This window comes from Struthio camelus, chromosome 24 (assembly GCF_040807025.1).
Source record: "Struthio camelus isolate bStrCam1 chromosome 24, bStrCam1.hap1, whole genome shotgun sequence".
NCBI classification, from domain to species: Eukaryota; Metazoa; Chordata; class Aves; order Struthioniformes; family Struthionidae; genus Struthio; species Struthio camelus.
The window spans coordinates 6359914-6386071 of NC_090965.1; the positions used below are offsets into that span (position 1 = coordinate 6359914).

General features: G+C 45.4%; 2 protein-coding genes and 1 long non-coding RNA gene across 10 annotated transcripts in view; 1 reads left to right on the plus strand and 2 right to left on the minus strand.

Annotated features, from left to right (window-relative positions):
* USP49 (ubiquitin specific peptidase 49) overlaps nt 1-16416 on the minus strand; it is a 31519-nt gene extending 15103 nt beyond the window's left edge. For 3 of the 6 annotated variants that reach the window (XM_068918256.1, XM_068918252.1, XM_068918255.1), the window contains exons 1-2: nt 15956-16039; nt 4608-4691 (exon numbers count right to left, since the gene is read on the minus strand). The gene's annotated coding sequence lies outside the window, so the exon portion shown is untranslated. Of the gene's footprint in view, nt 1-4607; nt 4692-5507; nt 5556-6208; nt 6322-15955; nt 16040-16154 lie in introns of those variants that run through there. The other 3 variants (XM_068918253.1, XM_068918254.1, XM_009678476.2) reach the window with 3 other exon arrangements.
* Nucleotides 16368-19101, plus strand: LOC138062111 (uncharacterized). Of its 2 annotated transcripts, none has more exons than XR_011136142.1 (3): nt 16368-16467; nt 17204-17482; nt 18020-19101. It is a non-coding gene; the product is annotated as an uncharacterized lncRNA (long non-coding RNA). The 2 variants fall into 2 exon arrangements; XR_011136141.1 differs by having other exon boundaries at nt 18491-19101.
* Nucleotides 19102-19881: 780 nt separating this feature from the next.
* On the minus strand, nt 19882-26110 carry MED20 (mediator complex subunit 20). Of its 2 annotated transcripts, none has more exons than XM_068918258.1 (4): nt 26024-26110; nt 25213-25367; nt 23031-23284; nt 19882-21209 (listed from the first exon to the last, which is right to left on the minus strand). In XM_068918258.1, the coding sequence occupies exons 1-4, from the start codon at nt 26035-26037 to the stop codon at nt 20994-20996; spliced, it is 639 nt and encodes a 212-aa protein (XP_068774359.1). In that variant the 5' UTR covers nt 26038-26110; the 3' UTR covers nt 19882-20993. The 2 variants fall into 2 exon arrangements, with proteins under 2 accessions (XP_068774359.1, XP_068774360.1); XM_068918259.1 differs by lacking the exon at nt 26024-26110 and adding an exon at nt 25926-26015.
* Nucleotides 26111-26158: the final 48 nt, after the last annotated feature.

A 26158-nucleotide genomic window follows, 5' to 3' on the forward strand; every position in this document is an offset into this window, starting at 1 on the left:
TTAATTGCTCTGCATGGAGAACAAATACCAGAAAAAGGGTTGAGTTGCATGCCAATACGACAGCAGACGTGTTAAAACAGAAATAAAATGATAGGAAATAAAAGGAAAAGCATGAATACTAGTTTAGCCAACTCTTCACGGACTACCAGTAATGTTCTGTAGATAATTTGAAAAATTCCCACCTTGCAAATCATTCGTAGTAATTACACACACAGTCAAATCCTACTTTCCTTAATTGCACGACTCATAATCCTGAAAAACACTTGTGGCACAATTCTACAACAACTCCAAGAACCAAATATAGCAGAAAATTTGGCTCTTGACCCTAAAAGAGTTTTAAAATAAAACACACTACTATATTATGTTCCTTTGTACTGTTGTTACACATTTGGAAACTGATTAAAGATATCTGCACAGAACTTGACATTAGCTACTTTCTTTTTCTAAACAAACGTGCATGGTATGAAAATAAAAGTTTAGGGATCAGGAAAGGTACTAGATTTTTAGCCTTGGACACTAGATTTATCTTTCCTTTGTCCAAGGGTGGGTTCCAGAACAAACAAGGGTCAGGGATGTTGACACAAAATCCTTTAGCTGCAATCTGGAAATCATCTTTAAAGATAGGTGGGAATCTCAGACTGAATGAACCTTTCATTCATTCATTCATTCTTCTCCTGGGAGCGGCAAAAGCATTTCACTTGTCCATTGGGAATTGGCATCGCACTAAATATAACACTTACGTTTGCCTTTTTTCTTTTTTTGGATTTTCCCCAGAGTATTTTAAAACCAAAGGAGAAATATTTCTTTAGATATTCTTGGTTTCCATCAGAACTACATATCCTACACAAACATACTACATTTAATTAAATAGATTTAAAAATCTTGGATGCCAAAAAACAAACATGCCCTACCTCTTTCCCTCCGAAACAAAACAGTTTTCTACATGCAACCTGAGTTTTATAGTAGAACTTCTAGTCTGCTGCAAATAGCAAAAAACGCCAATAAGGGGATATCAGAGAGAAAGCAGATTTAAGAAGCGCATGCATCTACTCAAACACATTGTTCCTCTGATTGTTTTAGCCTACCCATTTGTGATGAACCAATTATTCAAACAGATTTCTAATGAAAACATGTAATCTGAGCTGATCAGCGTAACATGCATTCACAATTGGTTTACCTGTGAAAATCTCAATTATAGTTTATTCACACGCCCAAAGAAACCAAATACAGCATGAGGATAACTTTCGTCACTGTCCTCCACAAAACTCAAGGGAGCAGTACATACTTCCTCTCTTGGGGAAAAGGAGCAAGGACACTTTCTGTTTTAACTCTACTGAACGGACTGCATAGTTCTGTCACCTCATTCACAGGAAAATAGCGAAGAAGTGCGGCCTGAAAAGGCCAGGCTCTTCTGGGTGACAGTAGTCACTTCACTGCAGAAATTGATCTAGACTGTTTTCTTTAGAGTTCTTTTGCTTCAGACCTTGGTTTGTGCATGCGCTTTCCATTTTGGCATTTTTAACATACAAATCACCTTCTGTTGTAGTCGCATATATTTACTTTGAACGTTATGGTGTGAGCAGTACGATTTGCACTTCATCTTTTATTCTGCTCACCTTGATTTTAAGTGTATAATTAACAAATAATTTAGGATGGCAATGGATGACAACTGAATGGGTTAGACAAGATATCGAACTACTCCGTGGTGGTACAACAAACAGGATGATCAGCTAGCTAAATACACGTAAGAGGGAAGGAAAAAAAATTCCCACTCACAGCATTCACGTTCCTCTGCTAGCAAAAGACTTCCACGGTTAGTCAGAGTAAAAGTCATACTTTGTATTTGGTTCTCAAAGCCAGTGGTAAGCACAGCTTCTCAAATGGAAACGCTTGTGTAATTGCTTTTCTGCTAGAGAAAAGGAAGGGCTACACAAACGAACAAGGATCACAACCACATCACCTGAGCAGAGTGATGACACAATGAGTTCTATTTTATTAACTCCTTTAAGTTAATTATAACTATGTCAACGTTAAACTGTTTCCGAGAGTTCATACTGCACTGTAAAAATTTGCTCTAGGCTTAAACCCAGCATTTTGGGAATCGATTTTCAAAGAAATATTTAGTCATTGCAAACAAAGCCCACTTGGAGGTATGGGGACTGAAAAACTCCTACTTACTGCACTAATATCCTAGGTGGAAGTAAATGCTAGTTCTGCAGGACTTAGCCACTTCTGTGGATCATCTTGGGGAAGCTAAAGTTGATGGATATTGGTATATAATCTGATTTTTCAATACAAATGAAAAGCACAGACAGTACAATTTAATGAATACAGTTAACTTCAAACACTTCACACTCCACAACAAAAAGAACAAGGCTCCAGTGGGTCCAAATTTGTCCACACTGCCAACCCAGTCACAAGAACTGGTCATCCTCCCTGTGAAGGTCACATAATTTTAGGGGAATAACTGGCAATAAGGATATGCATTTGCTTCACATTTTACATTGGCTGACTCCGTTTTGTCCTGAACCCTCCAGAACAGAGAGAGTAAGATCCTAATAACACAATGCATGGGACATAAAACCTATCAAATACCAGGTAACTGAAAAGAACATCAGAATCCATCCATTCTGTGCCCATTTTACTCCAACTTCAACTCACCGAGTGCACCTGTGAAATATATATAACATTTATAGTTACTGTCTGGTAACAACGTAACCACTAAATCAATCAGACAAATTGTTAAGGCTGAATACCATCCAGTGTCCAGAGCTCCCTCAAAAGAGGAGCAAGGATAAAAAAAAAACTTGCTGTTTCCTAAGACTCTAGATTTTTGAGTACTTAAAAAAAAAAAAAGAATCTTAACACCTCCTAGACTGTTTTAAATGTGACCAGTCTACTGATATCTAAGGCCTGACGTAAACAGAAGCGTTCTGTTAACATGTCTACGTTGATCAAGTCTGAAAAGGGGCGGGGGGGGAGGGAGGGGGAGGAAGTTCCCCAGTCCCCGTTCCTAAAGGTAGTAAATGCCTTGGAATACATATAATTACCTTATCCTGCCTTTTTGTGCTGTCATAGCTCACTATACTTTGTGAACTGGTTTAGGTATACTAGCTAAAACAACCATTTTGCAGATATATACTGGGTCTTCACCTGAAAGCTGCTGACAAACTCTAAGAAGTTTAGAAAAAACACCCAACTCTTTTTATTAGAATAAATTTATGACTAAAACAAACAAAAGGCTTCACAATGCCTGCGTCCTCAAAGAGCAATAATTCATACTTCATACAGGCCAACAAATAGTTTCAAACGTACATGTGTCTTCTATCTACATTCTTTCCTGATGAAGCTTCTGCTAAACTAGAGACTGAATTTAGTAACCAATAGGAACTTATCTCGCAGTTTATGGTTTGAAAATAATCACAAAACGGCAAACATAAGTGAATTTCTTTAGTTCATGTGCTTTTCTAGTATAGCCCTCCTTAAGAACTAGCCAATTTACACTGCTATGCAGATTCTCTATCCATACAAGTTTAAGTTTGAAAGTATTTAAAATTAAAATATTTCAAAGATGAAATATGAAGACACTAATTAAGCCAAACACAGTTTCTTCTTGAAGTTCAAGAGATGAAGAAAAACAAGCAACTAAAACCTCAGTTAATGCCCTGAGCTACCTGTATTTTCAACGGTAAGACCGCATTTTGAACGTAGCTTCAAGAACACCTTCTCAGTGTGCAATAAACCAACATTTTTTATTCTTTAGGGTCACCATAAAACAAAACCAAAAGATATATGTCCTAGAGTCCCCTGAAAATGTGGGAACTGACTATATAACGGCCCCAGATGTTAAAAAGCATCATTAAAATGCCACATACTTCTTAGTTCGTGGCCTTCTGGAAGTTAATGATTCTTCATTTATTTCAACATATAAAATCTGCCTCTCTTTCTTTTCGTAGGCTTCCGAGGCTTTATTTTTGGTTTGGCTTTCTGAAGTGTTAATAAGCAGGGAAATATGATATGGATACACTGCATAAAAGAGGTTCTCACTTCACATTAAAACTATTCACAATATCTCCTCTAATCCGGTGAAAGAGTCAAAAAGGGAAAGGGTCAATGCAGTAATTCCACTGGTACTTACATCTGTATAAGGCTGAAGCAATTATAGCAAATATCTACAATCTGAATTATCAGAATCAAACATGAAAAAATGTTTTACATTAGAACAGTCTGAAAGTAGATGTTAACTGCCCAATATAAAATAGCAATTTTACTTTATAAGTCAAGCAACCAGCTTTATAGAATCCATGAATTCACAATGAATTCTATTTCCATAATTGTGACACCATCAGAGAGTGATATGCCATAGCATTTTAAAGTTTTCTACATGTTTGCCCCTTGAACATCACTCCTGGAAAAAACTCACTGCCAGAGCAGATAATAACAGAGCTTTCGGTGATGTAACATCAGTTGTACTGACTCCAAATTGACAGAACTATATAAGTTTTCATTGTATTGAAAACTAGACGACAGCTTTTACTTTCCCACCATCCCCAAACTTTCAGGATTCATAACGAAGCTGATGTTTTTTTGCTTCCTTTCACACTTACCACTGCCCAATTCAGCAAGTATTCAAGTTTAGTGAGACTGCTCAAACGGGTAGAGTACGTGCTTACGTATTCACGGGTCAGGACCTGTACACAAGTGAACAAGGCAGTTTAAGAATAATTAACAAGGTACAAGTTAAACAAAACAAGCCATGTTATATTTCAACATGGCCTAATGAAGAAGGAATAGAGGGGATAAACAGCCATTCTTTCATGTCCCCACTTTACCTACCGTATTATGTTTTTTAATCATGGCCAACTATAATTCAATCGAACACCTATGTCTTTCTTTTAGAATGCAGAAAGCATTACTTCTTTTCAACCATGCTTTTTAAATATTATTTTTCAAATTCAATGCATATCACATTTGTCACCATCTATTGCGTAAAGAATACATTCAGAGTTGAAGTTAACGGTAATAGTTCAGACATTATATATTAAAAATAACTCAAAATCACAGACTCAACCTTTTATAAGAAAAATCCTAGATAATTTCCATCCGTCTTCATGATAACATCAGAAAAATTAAACATAACTTTCTTCTACTAGCAAAGATCTTAAAGTCAGAATCGGTTACATTTTGACCTATACTGGGAAAATATCTTGCTCCAATCCCTAATCATTTGCAAAAAACTGATAACCGCTTCTTATTGTAGTAGTAAAATGTATATAATTTTAATAATAAAAAGCCCCAACGCAAAACCCCTTCATTTCACAGGTATGAGATAAAGTGTTATAGCTACAGCACATCAGAGAATTGTCTTGGTATTGCTCACACACACAAAACTGATGGCTGCAGCAAAGATCAATTTAACAGCCCTGGTATTCAGAAGCAGACTAACAGTCTCTTCGAGAATCGCTTTGTGATAGACACAAAGACAGATTATACCAGAGAATGAATACCTGGTAAGTTATGGGTAGTTCTCTGCTGTTCTTCCTCCCCCATTTCAATTCATATTCATCTTGGCAAGATCTTAGACAGACTATTAACTAATCTAAGACAACATCACAGCTGATACAACATACAAAGCAATCAGTCAAATGAACATGTCAGTGCCATCTACTGAAGCAATAAAGAACAAGACAACCCCAGCAGGCTGTGGCTTATTATCTTCACAGTCGTAATGAATAGGCAAATAGTATTAAATATAAGTACAGTATTCCACAGTCACACAGTCACATTTTGCTCTGCTTTAAACATGAAAGGTTCCTTCTGTATGTTTGAGATGCAGAGATTAAAACAAGACCAAAAAAAAAAAACCCCACATCTCTCCATCTTTTTCTTTTCCTTCACTTGCCAGTCAGCTACCACTAGTCTTTTAAAATCCTAAGCAAGTGAAGCAGAACAGCAGCTAGAAATTTTTGTATAGATTTTAAAGAAATGCAGTTAACTTAGAAATGAAGTAAATCATAGTGCCCAATTTATCTGAAGGCAAAAAGGATTTCAGTTTTTTCATTTGTCCAACAAATAAAAACCAGACAACAGTCCCAGATGTTCAATAGTCATCAGTACTTATTTGTAGAGCATCTGTAAACACGTCCACATCCCTGTACAGGAGGCTGCTGCCGCTTCCTCAGGTCGAAAAAGAAGCCAATAATCTGACCTGGCCTTCACTTTGGCTGCTGGGTCTGACCCAAGGTCTTCTTGGTTTTCTCGTCAACAAAGAATTAGAGAGAGTTACACATCCTCTTGCTCTGCTCAACCAATGTTCCTGTTCTGTGCATAGAAAAAAAAAAAATCTGTATAGCTAACAGTTCTTCTCTTAGATGGGCAAAATGAGATGGAGAGAGGCATTAAAACAACTAAGTAGTGTATTTTCAAGCTCAGCCTTCCCTATGTCCAGCCTGCCTGCTCACACACACAAGTTTTGAGCCTCTATCTGCCAGTACACAGGAAATAATTTCACTTGTTCATAGACACGTTTTTTCCTCCTCATGGAATTACTCCTAATTTGCATATTATCAATCCTGTTCTGGCTGAAATCCTTTTCTGTAAATTACAGGTAATATCTGCCATTGTCCTCACCACAACACATCAACGTGCCAGAACAAGGTAGGAAACGAGGAGCCTGATTTGCAAAATATGAGATTGTTAATCTTCTTTAAGAATTTGAGATCAACTTGAATCTTAATAGCATCTATGTAGCATCTATAGCACCAGTTCTATAGAGTCTGTTGTTTTAATAAATTATCCTACTAAAAAGTTAAGAATTCATCATATCAATTTGTCTCGAGATGACAAGACAACAGGACAAGAGGAGATAGAAAGAGGGAGAAGTGAATTTGATTTTGATGCCACTATCCTGTGTCTCAAGAAGCTGTTTCTAAACCCATCTAATTTTATAATAAATGGCAAATCATCCTCCTTCTTCACAGACCCACTCATTTCTACGGTATCCAAAACCACAGGTCAGGTAGTCAGGCTATAAAATCAGCCTTAAAAGTTTCAGAAAAGAGCAGATTTTTTTCAGTCTACCTTTAAAAAACTGTAGCTATTTTTATTCTGTCATGAATATTACATTTTCTCAAAATAAAGTAATCACTGTGAGAAGGATCTTCATCCTCTCTCACACTCAGGTGTATTAACTATTCTTAGTTAAATAGATTTGTTTCTAGTCTTAGTCTGATGACAGATTAACTCATGACTGGTAGGATTATCGACTTACCTCTGGAACTAAATCACTTTTGAATCTAAGTTATAACCATTAGTTCTTTAAAGCTTAGCTGAACAGCTTTTGGTGTTTCCTTTGTATTTTTAAAAGAATGATTAAGCATCATGAAATCCAATCTAAAGGGCTCTTCCTAAAAACTCCAGTGAACAAACAGCTGATTCAACTTTTTTTTTTTGACCAGCAGAATTTTACTTGGACTTTTTTTCCAAAACAATTGATGGTATTTTAAGTCTAGATTACTTGCTCTTAAAATTAATTTTTTGGGGAGTTTGTATGGCTTTTAATCACATTGAAAAAACACTTTGCTGTTCTCCTTGGAGACAAAAAGCTATCCAGATCAACCTGCTCCTTGCTACTCAGCGTGGTGCTTTTGTTCCCTTTACATCTCTCTAGCTGCAAGAGACACAACCAATTCTATAGAGACTGAAAATGAAGCACATACACAGTAACAAACTAATGACTCTTCTTTCCTGAAGATGCCAAGTATACGTTTAAGCATTGCTCATTTTCAGATGAAATATAAAATATTCCAAACAACAACATATAAAATGTTTGTGCTGTCAGTAAATCATTTTTTTCTTTAGAGATCATGCATATGCCAACAAAGTAACATGGAAGCAGCTATTAAGCAGCTATCTAAACAGTATCACTATTTCAGCTCCCTCCCTCCCCAACTTTCCCTGCAGTGACATTAGTACAGAAAGTGAGAGACGTCCTTTCCCTATACTTTTGGTTTTGGGGAGAGGATGGAGATACTTAGCCATCACTCCCTTAATTTAATTAGAACAGGAGCCAGCTTGGTTCAAAAAGCTGCCTTAACCCATTGCTTTTGCCTTCTACGTTTCCACGACAGGAGATGTGGGATAGCGGGCACAGAAAAAGTTTCCCCTAAAAGGCAAAGACAACCCTCTAACTACTGATGATGGACACTGGATGGAAAAGCTGGAGACATCCCTCCTCCAAGCGCGTGATGCCGTAATTATATGGTTTAGTTGCACCCTGACGAGCTACAGACAACAGGTCTTCTAGGACTCCCAGCCCAAACAACAAACCACTGATCTACACCCCAGTCGGATGATAGGTTTTATTATTATTAAATAAAGGACAATTCAAGTTTTGGTTAATTCATCATTAAGAACTCCTTTGGCTCATACTAAGCCAGATGCAATTTCCAAATTGGAACATACTGTTTTTCACTGTTCATTAATGATTGAAAAAAACCCTAAAAACTCAAAAGTCAGTGTTACCCAGTCCTAGCAACATGTCTATAGACACGCATGCACACGAATATATAGACATACATATACTAGAGAAACTAGTGCCCATACTTCAAAGAGGACTAAAACCATTTTCACCTGTTGCGAGTACCCATTCATGATCAAATCTTAAAAGCACTACATATTTCTGCTATCTTCAGGCAGAGATGGTTGCTATTCCACTGTAATCACTTTACCAGGCTTTCTCCTGTAAAGCTCTCATTATCAGCTATGGCAATATGGAATAAGGGTCTTGAATTTTTGGAAAACTGGACCCAAAGCAGTAACTTCCCCTGCTTTATACTTACGGTGTGTGACTATTTCCTTCAACAAACATTTTCCCAAGTTTATGATTTGTCAAAAACTTGTTCAAGACAGCTTCGGCATTAAGGCTTTAGTCTGTCTTTTTACACCAGCTCTCAGACCTGCTCCTCCACCCACAAAGCCCACCAACTATTGGCAAGTACAGAAAACCACAGTGAAGATAAAAACAAACCCCAGTTAGTAACGGAAGCCACTGGCTCCTCATTTGACTGAATTATACAAATCTGCATGCGGGGGGGGGGGGGGGGGGGGGAAGAAGGCATTCATGCCAAACTGTATTCGCTAAAGCGCAGGGTATGAAAAAATTATTTGCTCTTATAGACCACAGCTCAATATTTATGCAGATAACGCTCAAGCTAGGAGTCAGCCACAAATCTACATAATGTTCTTGATACACACGGCACTTGTTATTCAGTTGGAATGCTTTTAACATGCAATATAATGCGAAATTCTAAACCACCTAAAGCTAGCTCATAAAGTTAGCTTCAGAACTAGTTGAGAGAACAATCCCGTCCCATCAAACCTTAAGAATGAAAGGATTTAATATACAATACAGTTTTGCTATTTGAATAAAAGGAAAGCACATTTGTCTTGAACTTTTTGGAATGGATTCAGGGCTAGAGCTATTGATCCCTTCCAGGAGCCTGGGGAACAAAGCAGTAGTAGGACAGAAACACAAGCCAGCATTGACTGGGCTTCTTAAGATACTCTTTTAGTATTTCTAACTAAAAGCTACTTGTCACTTCATCTGCATATCCACCTATACAGCCTGTAAAGATCCTTGTTCCATACCATTTTTATTTAAAGTTCAAACCTCGAATTGTCTTCAGAGGCTTTTCATTGCACGTGAGAGGGAGAACGTAATTACAGGACAGTATTTCTTAATCAAATCTAAGCCGCCCACTGAAAGTGAATGGGAAAATATGGTTGCAAGGCAATGCTTCTCAATCAAATGGACAGATTTGCCTTTCAAAGTGAATAAGGGAATGTGGCTGTGGTCACCATTTCTTAATCAGCTCAGCTGATGTCCTATAGAAGATCTCAATGGAAGAACACAGCTGTGGCCCATAACTCTTGACTTGATCTTCCATGGTTTGACTGAAAAGACTGAAAAGAACGTAAATGCACCAAAGCTTTTCCCCACTAAATTGGTTCTTTCAAAACCGTCACTGAGTTCACTCAGAGAAAAAAACTTTCTTTTTCAGCACCCTTGGTTAGAGCTATAATGTAAGAGTTTTCACTATATGTACTACAGACTGAGGTTTACTATATTACATCAAACTATTATTTTCCCTTAAAGACAGAGATGAAGCACGTTATTTATCAATTCCGATCTTCTATAGGGATTCCTATGTCTGAATATGTGGTTTTTCTTTAGCTAAAGCATCTTTTTGCATTTCAGTTAGGAAAGTTACAAAGCATCCAAAAAGCATGGCTTTAGTCAGAATTTTTTTCAAAGAGTACATCTGTTACATTTCAAATGCACTCATACTAACTTTGAGCTATCAGATCCACTTATTTCAATTTGCTATCTGCAAAAAAGGTAGTGAGACAAGAAAGAGTGCATGCGTGCGTTCTGGAGAGGAAAGAGGATATACTGAAAAGAGCTTCTGTGTTTTAGAGCGCTGTACATATTTTTCTTCTACTTTTTCAGTCCTTAGAAGGACAGACTTATCAGTGAATTACATTATAATTACCTAATTAAGGAAACTTAGCTAGTGAGTCTTCTTTAAAACATCTTTTACACTCAAGGTGTGCCCGCAACAAGTTTGCCATTTTCCCAGATCTTTGACTGCAGTGGATAGGAGGTGTCATGGTTAATATATGCTCATTACCACCTAGAGAGCAAAAGCTGATTAACAACACTTAGCACAAAGCAGCCGAGTTTATTTTGGTGCTACCTATTTTATGTGGAGTAAATCACTTGGTAGTGCTGTAGCACAAAGTGCAGTTTTCCTTCAAAAAACAACAGAACGCAGTTTTTACCTACTTTCCCCTTTACTCCCACTTCAGTCTTTTTTGTTTCAGTTACACATCCTAGCTGCTCCACAGCACTGCTGCCAGTTACATGAAGCCCGCATGCTGGGGCTGCAATTCAATGGCTTGCAAACTACATATGACTCGGGAGACTTGCATTAGCCATCTTTGATCTAAACTGTTATAAAAACAGAAGTGAAGAGAGTTAGCATCAGCACGCACAGAGATAGGAGCAAGCAACCAGGACGTTCTGATCTATAACCTGAATTAAAAATGCTTTAGTTTCTGTTAAAAAATTAAAGTTGCTCTGCACTGCTCATGTGCTCCCATGCAATAATTTGTTAAGGTTTTCATACTAATGAGGGTAGTCTTCCATTCACTAGGGAAGCAGAGTGGGGGGGGGGGGACCTTTTTCTATGCAACATACCCGCATCAACTAAACAGTCTGTTCATTGTGGTTAAGTGTTTAGGAAAGGTGAAGTGTTGATACACAGAGTGATTAACAATAGACTGCTGAGACCAGAACATCTCCAAAGGTTTCATTCCCCAAAGGAAAAAAGAAATTGATGAAATATTCAGGATGAAAACCACAAAGGTTGTTTAACAAAGTGAGAAATTTTCAGTGTCTCTCATCCACTAGAGAGAATCCATGTAAAGAATTTACACTCAGCATTAAAGTATCAGATAGACTCTCTTTCAGAGCGTACAAGACAATACAGCTCAAATTAAGCTGTTGCTAATGAGCTAGTACATCTTTCTCTCCCATTTGATCTGAATTACTGTACAGGCAAAAACTTCAAACATCTTAGTATCTTTCTTTTCATTTCTAAAGAACAATTTCAAAACAAAAACCTTAGTTTTGTTTTGACTCATAGTTTAGGTCATCTTCACAAATCCTTTTACACTTCCCCAAAACAAAAAAATGCATGTGAAGGGATTCACATATATTTCATAGGGGAGAAGATGAATTCTATATTTCCATGCTGGCGGCCTGGCTATTCTAAATCTATCAGCTAACATCTTCTAATGCCTAAGAAAACAACTAAATTTCACTTAGAGGCTCAGCAAAAGTCCTAAGAAATTTCAGGGTAGAAATAGTTTATTAAGAAGAAAAAAAAAAAAAGGTCGATCTTAAAAGATCCACTTAGGCATGTATACCACCTTTGCCATTAATGAAAATACTTCTTGCAGCTCATTCTTAAGTGCTTAAACAATAATTATTTAAAAAAAAAAAAACAATTAACAAGCAAGTGCATTTTAGCCCTGAAGAAAACAAGCTGCAGTGCCTGATGAGGACAGAGATGAATTCCAGACATGCAAACATCAAGTGAAGGATTATCATTAGTGGGAAGGAATCCACTACAGCAAGAAACTGAACTCAAGACCTTCACATCCAGAAGCAGAAAGACTATTTACCAAGCTAAATGTGAATCATCTTCTTTTGTCAGCAGTATTCCTACGGTTAACAATATAATATACAGAAGATATACACATTGCAAAGGCTGTTTTTGCGTTTACCAATCCAAGTACTAATCAGACCAAGTGTTGTTTCATTTTGCAAGCCACAGCACATGAGGCTTATTCACGATTTATCCATTCTTACAGGCCTCCACCATGTCTTGTCAACCACGTTTTGTACCGCAAGTAATCTGAACCTCCACAATAACTACAGTGACAGATTCGTTAGTAAAAATTAATATTCAGACACTCAACAGCTAAGTAAATCTGCAACCTTAAACTACCAGTTTTAACACTCTATAAAGCGTTGCATATGTGACTATTGTTGAGCCATGATCGTCTATAAATAAATTCTTTGTAACAAATAAAACTTGCACAAGAACAAGAAATACTCCAGACCTGAAACAATGCCAACTTCAAAACACTTTTTTCACTGGAAGTCAACTAGTATTAATCCTAAGAATGATTAGGGCAAAAATAAACAAGTGTTTACAGCTTGCAGCATCATGTTCGAACGCACGCCCAGCTCAGAGACATTACATACTGTTCATGGTTGGCATGTAATTGTCATATACTTGCACCTATGCTATTTTCAAAGCAATTAAAAAACACCAACAAGCTTTTGTTGCCCTTTGTTTTTAAATCCCACCAGTATGTTTGACAATTGTTAAACAACAGCAACCCCCAAACGTAGCTAGTCAGCTCAAACACAGCAGCAGAAATTCAGTGAGCAGCAGCAGCGCTGTATTTACAGCTAGCTGTACACAGGGTGCAATTGCAACCACTGCTATTGGAGTTACACTCATGTATGCCCAGGGTGAGTTTAATCCATACCGTTCATGCACATGGAGAATTTTCATATTCATGATTTCATCCATTCACCGATTTATCTGCTCTCATCCTCTCCAGTCCCACTCCCAATCTTCACTGTTCCTTTCAATTCTTCTTCCTATCCCCGTTCTCACATCTCGTTTGCGCTGTTTCCTTTTCTCGAGAAGTACCTCAGATCTCTTATCTGCCATCAGTTCTCATTCCTCCTTCCTCCCTAACGCCTTATTTTTTGCTTCCAATCGTAACTTTTAATCTGTATTTTTTGCTTTGTCTTCATGGGAGAACGACTGATGCTACTTTAAGAGAAGCTCCTGCTGAAGTCAATCAGAGTTTGTCTTGGCTAAGGGGTAAGTAGTGCGTATCAGATCTTTTGCCTGCAAGCTCATCAGGTTCCAGCAAGCATCTTCACTGAAGCAGCATTATATAAAGGACCAAATTTTGCAAAACTGCACACAAGAAAGCTCAGTGACTTCAACAGCTTGCAGAATCCTTCTCTGATTAAAACTACAAAGTAAAGGCACCTATGTATTTCAAAATAACTGGGCACTTTCTTTGTATCTGTCAATATTCTTCCACTAACTATATTTGGAGATTAGGAGCTACTTTGATGCGCAAATCATACTTGTTTTTGCTGTGCACTACTTCATGTAACACTCTTAGCAGGTACGTTTCTTGAGATTAGCAGCTTCTCTAGGATTTACTCATGTTTGTATGGGTTCATACAGGCAGGCAGTTATTTTGGGGGGTGGGGGGGAGAGAGAAGAGCATTTGCAGGAGGAGACTCAAACTGCTGTCATCCCCTCTGTTTTAAATTATGTTTAAAAAGCAATTTAAAAGTCTGCTTTGCTTCTTGATGCTGATACTAACAATCGAGATCTAAACACAAGATGCCCTCAGTCTCTTCCAACTCCCATAAATTTCTGTCAGTGGAAAGATACAGGCAGTATCGGAGAGGGCATAGAAAAATATAAAGCTTCAAAAAACAAAAAACCACACAGTTAACACTGGTGCTTCTAAACTCATTTTTCCTTCTTCCACTCTTCCTCCTCTCCATCCCATTATTCCTTTCCAAAATGCATTTCCGTTTTCAAGTAATTTTTTTTTCTTAATCAGAGAAAATGCTTTGCTCTCCTCCACCGTGAAGAGTGAAAACCATACTAAGTTACCACAATTTGCAGAATTTATGTCAAAACCTGCAACTCGCAGCGGTTTCACCAAGAGCGCGGGCAGGATAAGACCCGCGGGAGGTCAGCTACACCATCCCCTTGGCGATACCAGATCCCTCCCCGGTACCGAGGCTTTGGCTAAAGGCTGACATTTATCATTTTACCTACCCAAACCGATAACGGGCTGCCTGCAGGGAGGTGGGGGCCGGCTGCCGAAATAGCCCCATATCCGCAGACCATCACCCCGCAACGAGCAAGCGGTAGCACTCGCGTAGCCGGGGGCAGCCCGGTGTCGGGATGGGGGGGTGTCGGGCGGGGCCGGCTCCCCCCGCCCCGCACAAAGGGAAAGTTGCGGAGCCGGCGGCGGCGGGCGAGGGCCGAGGGCAGCGCGGGGCTCCCGCCCGCAGACAAAGGCGGCCGCGCCGCGCCGAGCCCGCCCCCCCGGCCCCCTGCGGGGAAGGGGGGGGCTTCAACCCCCCCCCCCAGTAAGTCCACGCAAGGGAGCTCCTCGAGGGGGGGGAACCCTCCTCAGATACCCCCCCCCTCAAGGGAGCCCCTCGGGGGGGACCATCCTCAGATACCCCCCCTCAAGGGAGCCCCTCGGGGGGGGACCATCCTTAGACACCCCCCCCCTCAAGGGAGCCCCTCGGGGGGGACCCTTCTCAGATACCCCCCCTCAAGGGAGCCCCTCGGGGGGGACCCTTCTCAGATACCCCCCCCTCAAGGGAGCCCCTCGGGGGGGGACCATCCTTAGACACCCCCCCCTCAAGGGAGCCCCTCGGGGGGGGGACCCTTCTCAGATACCCCCCTCAAGGGAGCCCCTCGGGGGGGGGCCCTTCTCAGATATCCCCCCTCAAGGGAGCCCCTCGGGGGGGACCATCCTCAGATACCCCCCCTCAAGGGAGCCCCTCGGGGGGGGGACCATCCTTAGACACCCCCCCCTCAAGGGAGCCCCTCGGAGGGGGGGACCCTTCTCAGATACCCCCCCTCAAGGGAGCCCCTCGGGGGGGACCCTTCTCAGATACCCCCCTCAAGGAAGCCCCTCGGGGGGGACCATCCTTAGACACCCCCCCCTCAAGGGAGCCCCTGGGGGGGACCATCTTTAGACACCCCCCCAAGGGAGCCCCTGGGGAGGGGGAACTCCTCAGATACCCCCTCTAAGGGATCCCTTCGGGGGGGAAGTGGGGACCTCTCTCAGTCCCCCCCCCGAAGGGCTCCCCCCGGAAAAGGGGGGGGGGCACAAGGACCCTCCTCAGACCTCCCCCACAATGGTGCCCCTTTGGGTACGGGCAAACCGCTCTCCGCCCCCTCAAATGTGTCCCTCTGCCGGGGGGCGGGGGGGGGAAGCTCTCCTCGCCCCCCTCGAGGTGGGGGGGGTCTCTCAGCCCCCCCGGCTGCCTCTTGGCGGGCAGAAGACCCCCCTCACAGGACTGCCCCTCGGGGGTGGGGGCGAACCCCTCTCAGCCCCCCCTAGTGCCCTGCGGGGGGAATAAGGAAGGACATGGACCCCTCTCCGCCCCCCGCCAAGGCGCGGGGACGACCCTCCCCTTCCCTAGGGGGCAGTTGAGGCCTGTCCCCCCCCCAACCCCCCCCCGGAGGGGCGAAGACCACCCCCCCTCCCCGTGTCGCCACCGCCGCCCCCCTTCCCCAACGGCCCCTTTATTTACCGCCATCATCAGCACGCGCGAGCTGTCACCGAGCGCGAGACACCCCAACCGGCGCCGGCCACGCCCTCTCCCCGCCCATTGGCCGCCCGCCTCGCTCCGCCCCGCCTCGCCATTGGCCGGAGAGCACGCCACACAACGCTCGTCCCTTCCTTCCTCCCCCCGCCAGCCGCTCTACACCCCATTCACCGGCGCTGCTTACGCGAATTCCGTAAGGCGCGGAGGTAGCGGCAACGAGCGGAACTTGCGCCCGTCCCTGACGCTAGTGGCGCGGTTCGCGCACTGTCGGACGTCGTTTGCGCAGCCTACGCCGTGGAAGTGGTGGGAGGGGGGGGGAGGGAAGCCTGGTGGAGCTTACGACCTTTGCGTAGCCGCTAGGGAGAGCTCTTCAATGGCTACGGCTGAGTAGAGGGAGGGCAGCGCTGAGAGGCGGGGACTGCCCGGGCCCTGCCCCGGACGGTGACGTAGCGGAGCTTTGTGAATCCCAAGCTGAAGTTTGGTTGAGTCACAGGAGGGTAAATAAGGATGTTTCGGAGACAAAGAGACTCTTAAAGGGGCAGCGCGGGAGGTGGCGTGTCACCGCAGGGGCCGGGAGAGGTGGCAGGGGTCGAAGGGCCACGGGAGGTGACAGGGCCCCTGAGGTGACCATGGGGGAGGGGTGACACCCCTCAGGGCCAGGGGGTGACAGGGCCCCGGAGGTGACCATGGGGGGGTGACACCCCTCAGGGCCAGGGGGTGACAGGGCCCCTGAGGTGACCATGGGGGGGGTGACACCCCTCAGGGCCAGGAGGTGACAGGGCTCCTGAGGTGACCATGGGGGGGGTGACACCCCTCAGGGCCAGGAGGTGACAGGGCTCCTGAGGTGACCATGGGGGGGGTGACACCCCTCAGGGCCAGGGGGTGACAGGGCCCCTGAGGTGACCATGGGGGGGTGACACCCCTCAGGGCCAGGAGGTGACAGGGCTCCTGAGGTGACCATGGGGGGGGGGTGACACCCCTCAGGGCCAGGAGGTGACAGGGCTCCTGAGGTGACCATGGGGGGGGGGTGACACCCCTCAGGGCCAGGGGGTGACAGGGCCCCTGAGGTGACCATGGGGGGGGTGACACCCCTCAGGGCCAGGAGGTGACCATGGGCCAACAGGACCACAGAAAGCAGCAATTGCACACCCACTGCCGCCCACGGGGCCCCCATGAGCCAGCCACTGCCACAGAGCTTGCTCAAAGGCCTCAGCATGAAACGCTGTTCCCCAGGGCACAGGAGCCACCATGAAGGAATGGCAACACGTTGTATCAGAGACAAAGGGACCTCGGCACTGAAGGCGGGAGGTGAAGCCCGTTCTCCACAGGCGACGGGCCACACTGCGGCTACGACAGCGCTGGGACAACTCACCTCTCCGCAGCCCGCAGGAGGTAACCGTGGAGGACCTGCCGGGGAGCAAGCGGTGCTGCTCTCTGAGCAGCACCAAGTGAGGGCGACGCTGCAAGCAAGTAGTCGTGGACCGTGCAGAACTGTGACGACACGAACCACAGGTCAGTGGTGTCACAGTAGCCACCATTGTCCTAGGCCACATCCCAGGCATGTCACAAGAAATCCGTGCAGCAGCTGCTATGCAGGCTTTTGGCTATAATAGCCCTTGCCAAAGCATGGCGACAGGAGGACACTGCTTCTCATGTGCTAGGATCAGGATGACAGTCCAGAACAAGTGAGACAAGATTCCTTTGCACAGGGATAAAAAAGCGCCTACTCCCCCATCCCCAATGCCCTCCCAGCCCATTAAGTTTTGAGGCAGAGCACTGCACTTTACTGCAGCAGGTATGAACCTGCTTTCTGCTGCGAAGGCACAAAGACACCCCACAGCTGTGGCCTCCTCACAAGCTCCTTTGAGGCGGCATGGTCACCCTTGTGCTACAGGGGAGCTAGAAAGCAGCCTCCCCACAAATTCCACTTCCTACAAACTTTGTCATTCTCTCTCTTCACCTCCCTTTTTTGACCAATGCTTGGTCTGTTTTGAATCCATACCTGCACAAAAATCCATACTGTCATGCATTTCTGAACTCTTCCAACAGCTCCCCACTGGATTGAGCCCTCAGTCTGCAACGGCTGCTAAGAATGAAAACTAGAGATGAACAAATCCTTTATGTCCTTACTCCCTTTGTACAGCTTAGCGGGGTGCAGCTGCTATGTTAGTGCTTCCTCATAAAAATGCCACAGCATGAAACAAAGCAGAACCCCACAGGATCCCCTTGTGGTATTGAGACTTGGAATCTCTCTCTGCCACTGAAATGGTGTATGATCCTGGTAATATTACTCAACCTCTACCTAGCTTGGGGCGGGAGGGAAGAGGAGAGAGCTATAATACTGCAAGGGTGAGACCCACATCCCCAGGACTCCTAATTCCCTCTAGGTCAGGCTTCAACTCACTGAAAGCAACAACACTGCCAGTGATTTTGAGAGGTGCAGAAGCGGGGGCGGGGGGGAGGAATCCACATAGAGGAATACAGCTTGGCAACCTCTCCCTTTGGATTTTATATTCACAGGGAAAACACTGGGGAGCAGCAAGAAAACAACCTTCCAGACCATGCCTTGACAGGCAAAATTAGGGTGGTTTTCAATTACGCTGGCTCAATCCATTAACGTAACACGATTGAAAGCCCCCTGAAGACTTGTTAAGATGCAGACTAGCGTGTTTGAAGCCATGTTAACCTGCCATATTGATGCTGGGGGGGGGGGGGGGAGAAGGGGGGCAGAAAGGGGAATAAGATTGAAAAACAGTCATTTTGTCCATCAAGAAAGTAAAAAGCCCCAGAATAAAGCAGCCCCTTGTGTGGGGCAGATGATGCCCTTGTTTATAGAACACAGTTACATCAACAGACATTTTTGCTAAGACACAAAGGCTAAACCCTATCCGTCCTTACACGCGTGGAAACCTAGTGACGTCAGTGCCTGCAATGGTGTAATTGAAGGCAGAATGTAGCTCAAGGGGTCCTGTTTTATTACTCTAGGAACAGTACAATGTATTAATAAGAGAACAGAAGTCCCCAGAGTTCCCAGCACACGTTTTATATTTTTAAGACATGAGACTGGAGTTTTGACATCTCTGGTTACAGAATGCATCTTTTGGGACTTAATAAAGCATTAGCCACATTCACCATGACTAATCTGGTCATTAAAACGAATATTTTTTTAACTTTAAGATATAAAAAGGGAAACAGGACAGAAATAATTATCTCCAGAAAGAGTTTGTTTTCATAAGTTTTCCCAGGCACATTTAACTATGTGGAACGACAGCAGGTAAGATTCTCCTGCCATCACTGAAATTAACAGTCTTATTGAAGTCAGTGTGCAAGTCATGAACTTAGCTCGAGCTAAGAGGTGCAAAATCCCAGTACGTTCAGCATGTTGGAATTTCTAATACAGTTATTGTGCATTATGCCATTTATTATGGTTCAGTAACTAGGTCTTTCTGGACCTGGTGCTGATTAATTTTATTAAATGCCCACACCAAAAGCTCTAGGCACTCTAACAGTTAATTAGGTTTACAGGTATAAAAGATAATGACAAAGAAGCCGTATCTAAATAACTAGTTCTCTACTAGTTAGCAAATCAAGGTAACACAACAGCTTCTTTTTCCCTCCACCACTTCAGGAGGAGAAATCTATTTAAGTGAACAATTCTGTTTGCTTGCTCTTCAGATTCTTCAAGACCTACTTATAGGCAGGGAACCAATAGTATTTTTTGAGAGGAAGATGCACACTGCTCCTGCACCAGGTACCCACTGTCCTCCTTGCAAATTCCCCTTCCTAAAAGCACCTTTATACTTTCTCCACATCCTCCCTTTTTGTCCAGGACACAGGCTGGGGAGTTAGAACTCTACTAAGCCCTTTGGCATAGCCTTCCCAGGAAACACAAAGAAAGTTCAGCAAAAAGGTTAGTGGCAGAAAGAGCATGTTTCCTCTTGTTTTGAGAGCAAGGGGAAGGGAAGGAAAAAAAGAAAAAAAAAAATTACAGCTACAAGCCAGGCAGATACTGAACATATAAAACCAAGGGGACAGGTGCCTCAAAAGGGATCTCATTTTCCTGCTGTAAAAATAAATCACCACTGAAAAATATTCAGGTGATATCACATAGTTAAGCCTTATAATAAATCTTTAGCTCTTATTCCCCAAATCTTTCCTTACTCAGTAAATCTGCTGAAGTCACCAGGATTCCTCAGGTGAGAAATGGCGTGCAAGAATGGGACATTTATTAGATACCTTTCAAACAGTGAGATAAAGCAGCTGGTATTCACTTTCAATGCATGAGAGGGCTCCTGGCAGACTTACTTATTTATCACTAGGCTTCACTGGTATCATCTGAGAGGTAGAAGATTTTAATACTCCCATCAGATGGAAAAGATGAAGGCAAGCTAAGAACATACCCATAATATGAATGCAAGAATTCATGTAGATTTTGCCACTGGGAAATTAGTTTGCTTCAGGGGTATAGAGCTCTTGAACCAAATCAAAGATAAAACTCTGCTAAACAATTGTCTCTGCACAACAGAAGATCTCAAAAGCTGTAAACAAACAACACAAGACAGCACAACCCTTGCTGTGCAGAAAGACTCCATCTTCTCACAAAAATACAGCTTTTATTTTGGTGAAAAACAACATGATGCTTTCACATAGATATCTAAAAATCTCTCTCATGTAGTGGTTTGCAGCCAAGAAAACTCTGCCCTTGCATGTATTTGGCTGGAATTTCTCCCTTTTCCTCTTTCTGCAGACAAACAATAATCCTCTGCATGAAGCACTGCACTTAGAAACATCACAGCCATGAGCCGATCAGAAATAGAGGAGAACAACAAGAAATACGCATAGCATTCAAGACTTTTGCTTTGAAACAGGGAAAGAGATTTAAAAAACAAACAAAAAACTCCCCAAATCCAACCAAACAAAACCTTGGGCTGACTCCAGTGCTCTTTTTTGGAGAGACTCCTGATCCACGTGGGCAGGCAGAAAAGAGGATGCAGTTGCTTTAAACAGGGCTCCAGGAAGTCTTTCATCTGATTCCTGCCACAGGCACCTGCTGCTGCTTGCGGATCTTGTTGAACAGCTCCATGTACTGAACCATCGTGTCCGCTGGGCTGTAGATGCTGTCGTGCTTGGTGCCAAACACGGACGGGATGCCGGGAGTGTGGCTCCCCATGAAGCTCTGCATGAACTCCATGAGCAGGTTCCAGCAGTCGTTGGCTATCACACAGGGGCAGTACTCAACCTGGCAACAGAAGCCACAGCGCTGAAGCTCACAGCAGGGGCAATAACCACACAAGCAACAACGCACCTTCCCTTTGCCTCGCTAGGGATGCACATTTAGTCAGTGGCTTAAAATCAGAGACCAACTTCTCAGTGCTGTGGTTACAGATGGATATATAATAGCTCTCATAAAAACAGACGAGAGGAGAACATCTAGCATAAAACAACAGAGGGATAGACAAATGTAAATGAACAAGGTGTGCTGGGAACAAACCAGCAATCCCTTCAGAAGGGAAAAAGGGGGAAGGGAAAACACACCCTGTGTAAGTTCATTGCCCATGTTAAATCCCCAGGAGAGGAGGTCTCAGGACTTGGTTCAAACGTCACATTAACGTTAACACATCGAAAAGCGAACATCATTCCCACAAGCTGGTAGGCTGATGACTCATGTGTGGGTGTGACATCTTTCAGGTGTGTGTTGAAAAACTTTGGGTCTTAAGTATTTGCAGCCTCTTATTAGAGAGGAGTCTGGTCCCAAATCAGGAGTGGGTCCTAATGCAAGCCCTGAAAAAAAAACTACTAAATCAAAACGGAAGCAACCAGACCATCTGGCAAATCTGGTCCTGAACTCTAAAAGTTTAGAGTAAAACAAACTTCTGCTTAACCCCAGATTAACAGGAATGCTGACACTATTACAATGTTTGTGTTTACTCAACTGAAGGGGAAAAAAGAAAAAACACATTTCTCAATCCCCATCACTGCTGGCTAGTAACACCTGCCTGAGTAGGTTCAGTGTGATTATTAATTACGTATCAGGTAATAGGATTTGTGTTTAGAAAGGCATAAGCTCAGCTCTTTGACCTTTAAGCATCTAATTCTCAGCTATCTTAAAGAGTGTTAGGCTTTAATGTATCTAGATATCTTGAGTCTGACCTACTCTGCCTTACCCTTCCCACAGCAGCACAGACCAGCTTCTTGTCTTATTCTGAGAGCCTTTTCAGCCCAGGTGAGGCTCGTCCATGGCTCGTAAGCCTTTGAGTTGCACATCCATTCAGCCAACTGTCTCCCCAAATGACTTCATAGCTCCTCCTGTGACCCTTCATCTGTACTGAAGGATCGCCCTGCAGCTGGCACGAAACAACTGGTGCTCTCAAGCCTAATCAACAGTCAGGCTGCTGAGCAGAAACAGCGGAAGCTGTTTGATGACAGGCTTTGTGCCCACACTGCACCCCACAGTGCAGCAATCCAGGTCAGCCATGGGGTAGGACTGACGCCTGCAACGCAAAGCTCTCTGAAGAGGAGACGCCATCTTTATGCCATGTGCGTGCAGAACCTAGGGCAGGAGGACCGTGCTCTCCACTGGGATGCCTAAGCCCAGCCATTTTCTGCTCAAGATGGGGAAAGAAAGCAAAACCCAAATCAGCATTAAATTATCAGCTAAAGAGATTGTTTTGTCCCCCTTGGTATGTTTAATAACCTGAAGCGTGCTACTAGTGTCGTGCGTCAGGACTTTAAGCAGCTTTTTAGTTTGATGGCATCCCTTCAGGGCTTTGTTTATTGACACTTCAATGACAGGCTCTTCCACAGCTGCAGCTGAGCCCCAGAGTATCTGCCTGAATTAAACCTTGCCTTGAAAAGGCAATAAATACTCCTTGCACATACACGAATACATCTAGTACAAACTAACAGCAACTAGTATACAAGTTCACATTTGAGAGGCTGGCCTGCAGGCCAAGCAGTCAATACATGGAAGGAAGAGGGGCTCAAGATTTCTAGTCTAGCATCTAATATGAGATTTCTCTATCTGTAGTTGTATTTTATATCAATCAAAGACAATCCTTACCTCCACAGATATCCCACGGGCACTGGGCCCCATTGTAACCGTGCCCACCTTCACCAAGAAGTCACAGTACTGGTAGCGGGTTCCCCGGCTCTCTATCTTGTTCGCCTTGGCATTTTGGAAGAAGCCTTTCAGCTTCACCATAAGGATATCAAAGTTGGCATCTGCTATGAGGCAGGGACCATTTTCAAAGAGAGCGAAACAGCTGAGGGGATATTCAGAGTTGTGCATCACATACATCAGCTTGCCTGTCTGCCCTGAAACAAGAGCAATGATATATGGGCTGCAGAAACAACAGTCCTGTGCTTGTATGTGCTTTTAAGAAAGAAACATCTCTTTGCTTTCCCTTTGTTTTCCTTGCTGCTTCAATTCTAGGATCCTTGTATTAGTCTCACACACTTTACGTTTTCTGAGTGTTCCGGAGATAGGTTATATTTCCCTCTTAGGGTTTAAAACTAAAGGAAAAAAAAATCTCATGCAGCCACTCCTTGCCCAGGGACAAGACGGCAGTGCAACTCAAGGGCCAGACTTGGATGTTAGATCTCCAGCAGGATGAGAGGGTCAGCAAAGAGCACCTGCTCCCCTCCCAGAACATGGGGCTGTCCTCTTCAGCCCTGCAGTAAAGGGAGAAAAGCTGGGTTTTGCCTCATCTCCCAGTCGCTGACCAGCCCCACAGAGCTAGCAAAGGAAGGAGGTGCCTGGGCACATTCTGGAAAACAGGACATCCAGAGAGGATGTGCCTAGCTTGTACAGTGATTCAGAAGTGGAAGAGGATTCTCATTTATCTGTGTTGGTTAAAAAAGCCTCTCAACAGATGTGATTGTGCAAGTTCCAGTTCCAGCTCCAGCAAAAAGCCCCTCTCATAGCTTCAAACCTGCAGACACATCCGCAAAACCCGACAGCAGGGCAGCTGAAGCAGCACCCCAGCTGCACCAATCTGCCTGGGAAGAGCGGTGAGGCTGGAAGGGCTCAGTGCTGACCTCTGCAGCCGCAGAAACACTGGAGGGATGTTCACACTGGTTTTTAAATGCTGTTAAAAGCCACATGCTTGGGAGGGAAAAGGAGGGGAGCACAGTCCCCCCAAGTGAGCAGATTAAGTCACGTCTTTCAGCTCTCCCGTTAGGCCCTGTGATGTCCAGAGGGAATGCCAGGTCCTCCAAGCACATCCCCCGGCCACGACTGGGTCATTTCACACCTCAGAAATTCCCCTAGAGCTGCTCACCACCGCCTGCCTGCCCTGGGGAGCCTGCTTTCTTCTCTGCTACCACCTCCTGCCCTCGATCGCTCACCCTCCTGGAGAAGAAGGGCAGAGCAGGTGACAGCAACAAGTTGCTCTCAGGAGACTCCTGTAACTTAGCTGCTGTGCAAAACGCAGCCTCCAAAACAAGTCACCAACAGTAACGCTTTAAGAAGCCTTAGGGAAAAAAACACTGCCAAACTGGCAGCTGGTTTTTGACCACTTATCTTATTTCACACGCACAAAAGAGAGATCCTACACAGCTGCTGATATTCCAGTTAAGAATCCTTAAGCGCTGACACAACACAGCTATCCTCAGTGCAGGAAAGGACAACCGTGGGGCATGTGTGTAACAGAGAAAACAGCATTAGTGAGACACAACAGGCTCCCAAGTGGAACGGCGCGTTTAGTCATTCAACATGTCTGTTCCAGGGCAGCCCACGGCACGCAGCACCCAGCCGCGGGGCCAGCGGAGCTGTCGGAATGACCTTCCCCGGCTCTCTGGGGACGATGCGCAGGGGCGCTATGTTTCCCAAAGCTATTCATCTGAGAGGGGAAGAGGTGAACTGCGGTATGAATCTTTCAAGGTAGAAAAAAGCTTTTACAAGCAGCCAGGCAACTGCCCGTTCCCCACAAGAGCTCAACACAATAAATAAAATGATGCTGACTTGTGGAAGAAACCTCAATTGCAGGGCAGAGCGGCGATCTCGCACGTAGCACGCGCTTGTTCCACAAGGGACCTCGCTGTTACTGCAGCCGGATTTCGCTACCAGCACGCTGGGCACGAGATGAAAGACCGAGAAACGCTCACGGGAGAAGAGAAGCCTCCGAGCTGGCACTGGATGAGAGCCTGCAACCACCTCCCTCCCTTTTACCGCGACCGGTCTCCGGGGGACCGCAGCTGCGGGGCATGCCCGGGGGTGGCGGCAGCGGGGGGCCGGCCCTGACCTTGGTTGCCCATGGTGGAGGCGGCGGTGTGGTAGGTCTCGCAGTCCACGCAAAACGTCCCCTGCTTCTCCGCCCCCAGCAGCTCCAGCTTCCTCGTCAGCATTTCGACCGTCTGCTGGACGCTCTTGCCCTCGGCCACGGGCACCTGCGCCACGCTGCGGGGGGAGGCGTCAGCGGCGCCTGCGAGCCCGGGGACCCGGCCTGGCCGCCACGGCCCCGAGCCAGGGGGTTAACGGCACCCGGGACGGGGGGAGGGCCACGGTGTCCCCCCGTGACAGCACCCACGCTGGGGGGGGGCCATCTGCCACAGCCTCCCCGTGACGGGGCCCATGGAAGGGGGGGGGACAGCTCCCGCTGCGGCCTCCCCGTGACGGGGCCCACGGAAGGGGGGGGGACACCCTCCGCTGCGGCCTCCCCGTGACGGGGCCCACGGAAGGGGGGGGACACCCTCCGCTGCGGCCTCCCCGTGACGGGGCCCACGGAAGGGGGGGGACACCCTCCGCTGCGGCCTCCCCGTGACGAGGCCCACGGAAGGGGGGGGACACCCTCCGCTGCGGCCTCCCCGTGACGGGGCCCACGGAAGGGGGGGGGACAGCTCCCGCTGCGGCCTCCCCGTGACGGGGCCCACGGGAGGAGGAAGGAACACCGCAACCCCCGCAACGAGAGCACCCACGGGGGAGGGAACATGCAGTTGCCCCCCGGCCAGCACCCACGGGGGAACCGTCCGCCGCAGCCCCCCGAGACGGCACCCACGGTGGAGGGGAGAGGGGGAACCGCCTCGCGCCCCCCTCCCCCCCCCCGCCATCCTTACCACGTGACGCCCATGGCGCGCGGCGGCGGCGGCCCCGGCAGCGCCGCTGCCGCGCGGGGGCCGCGGGCGGGGCGGAAGTGACGTGCGGGGCGTGAGGCGGCGTGTGACGTGGTGCCTGCGGCGCCGCGCGCGCCC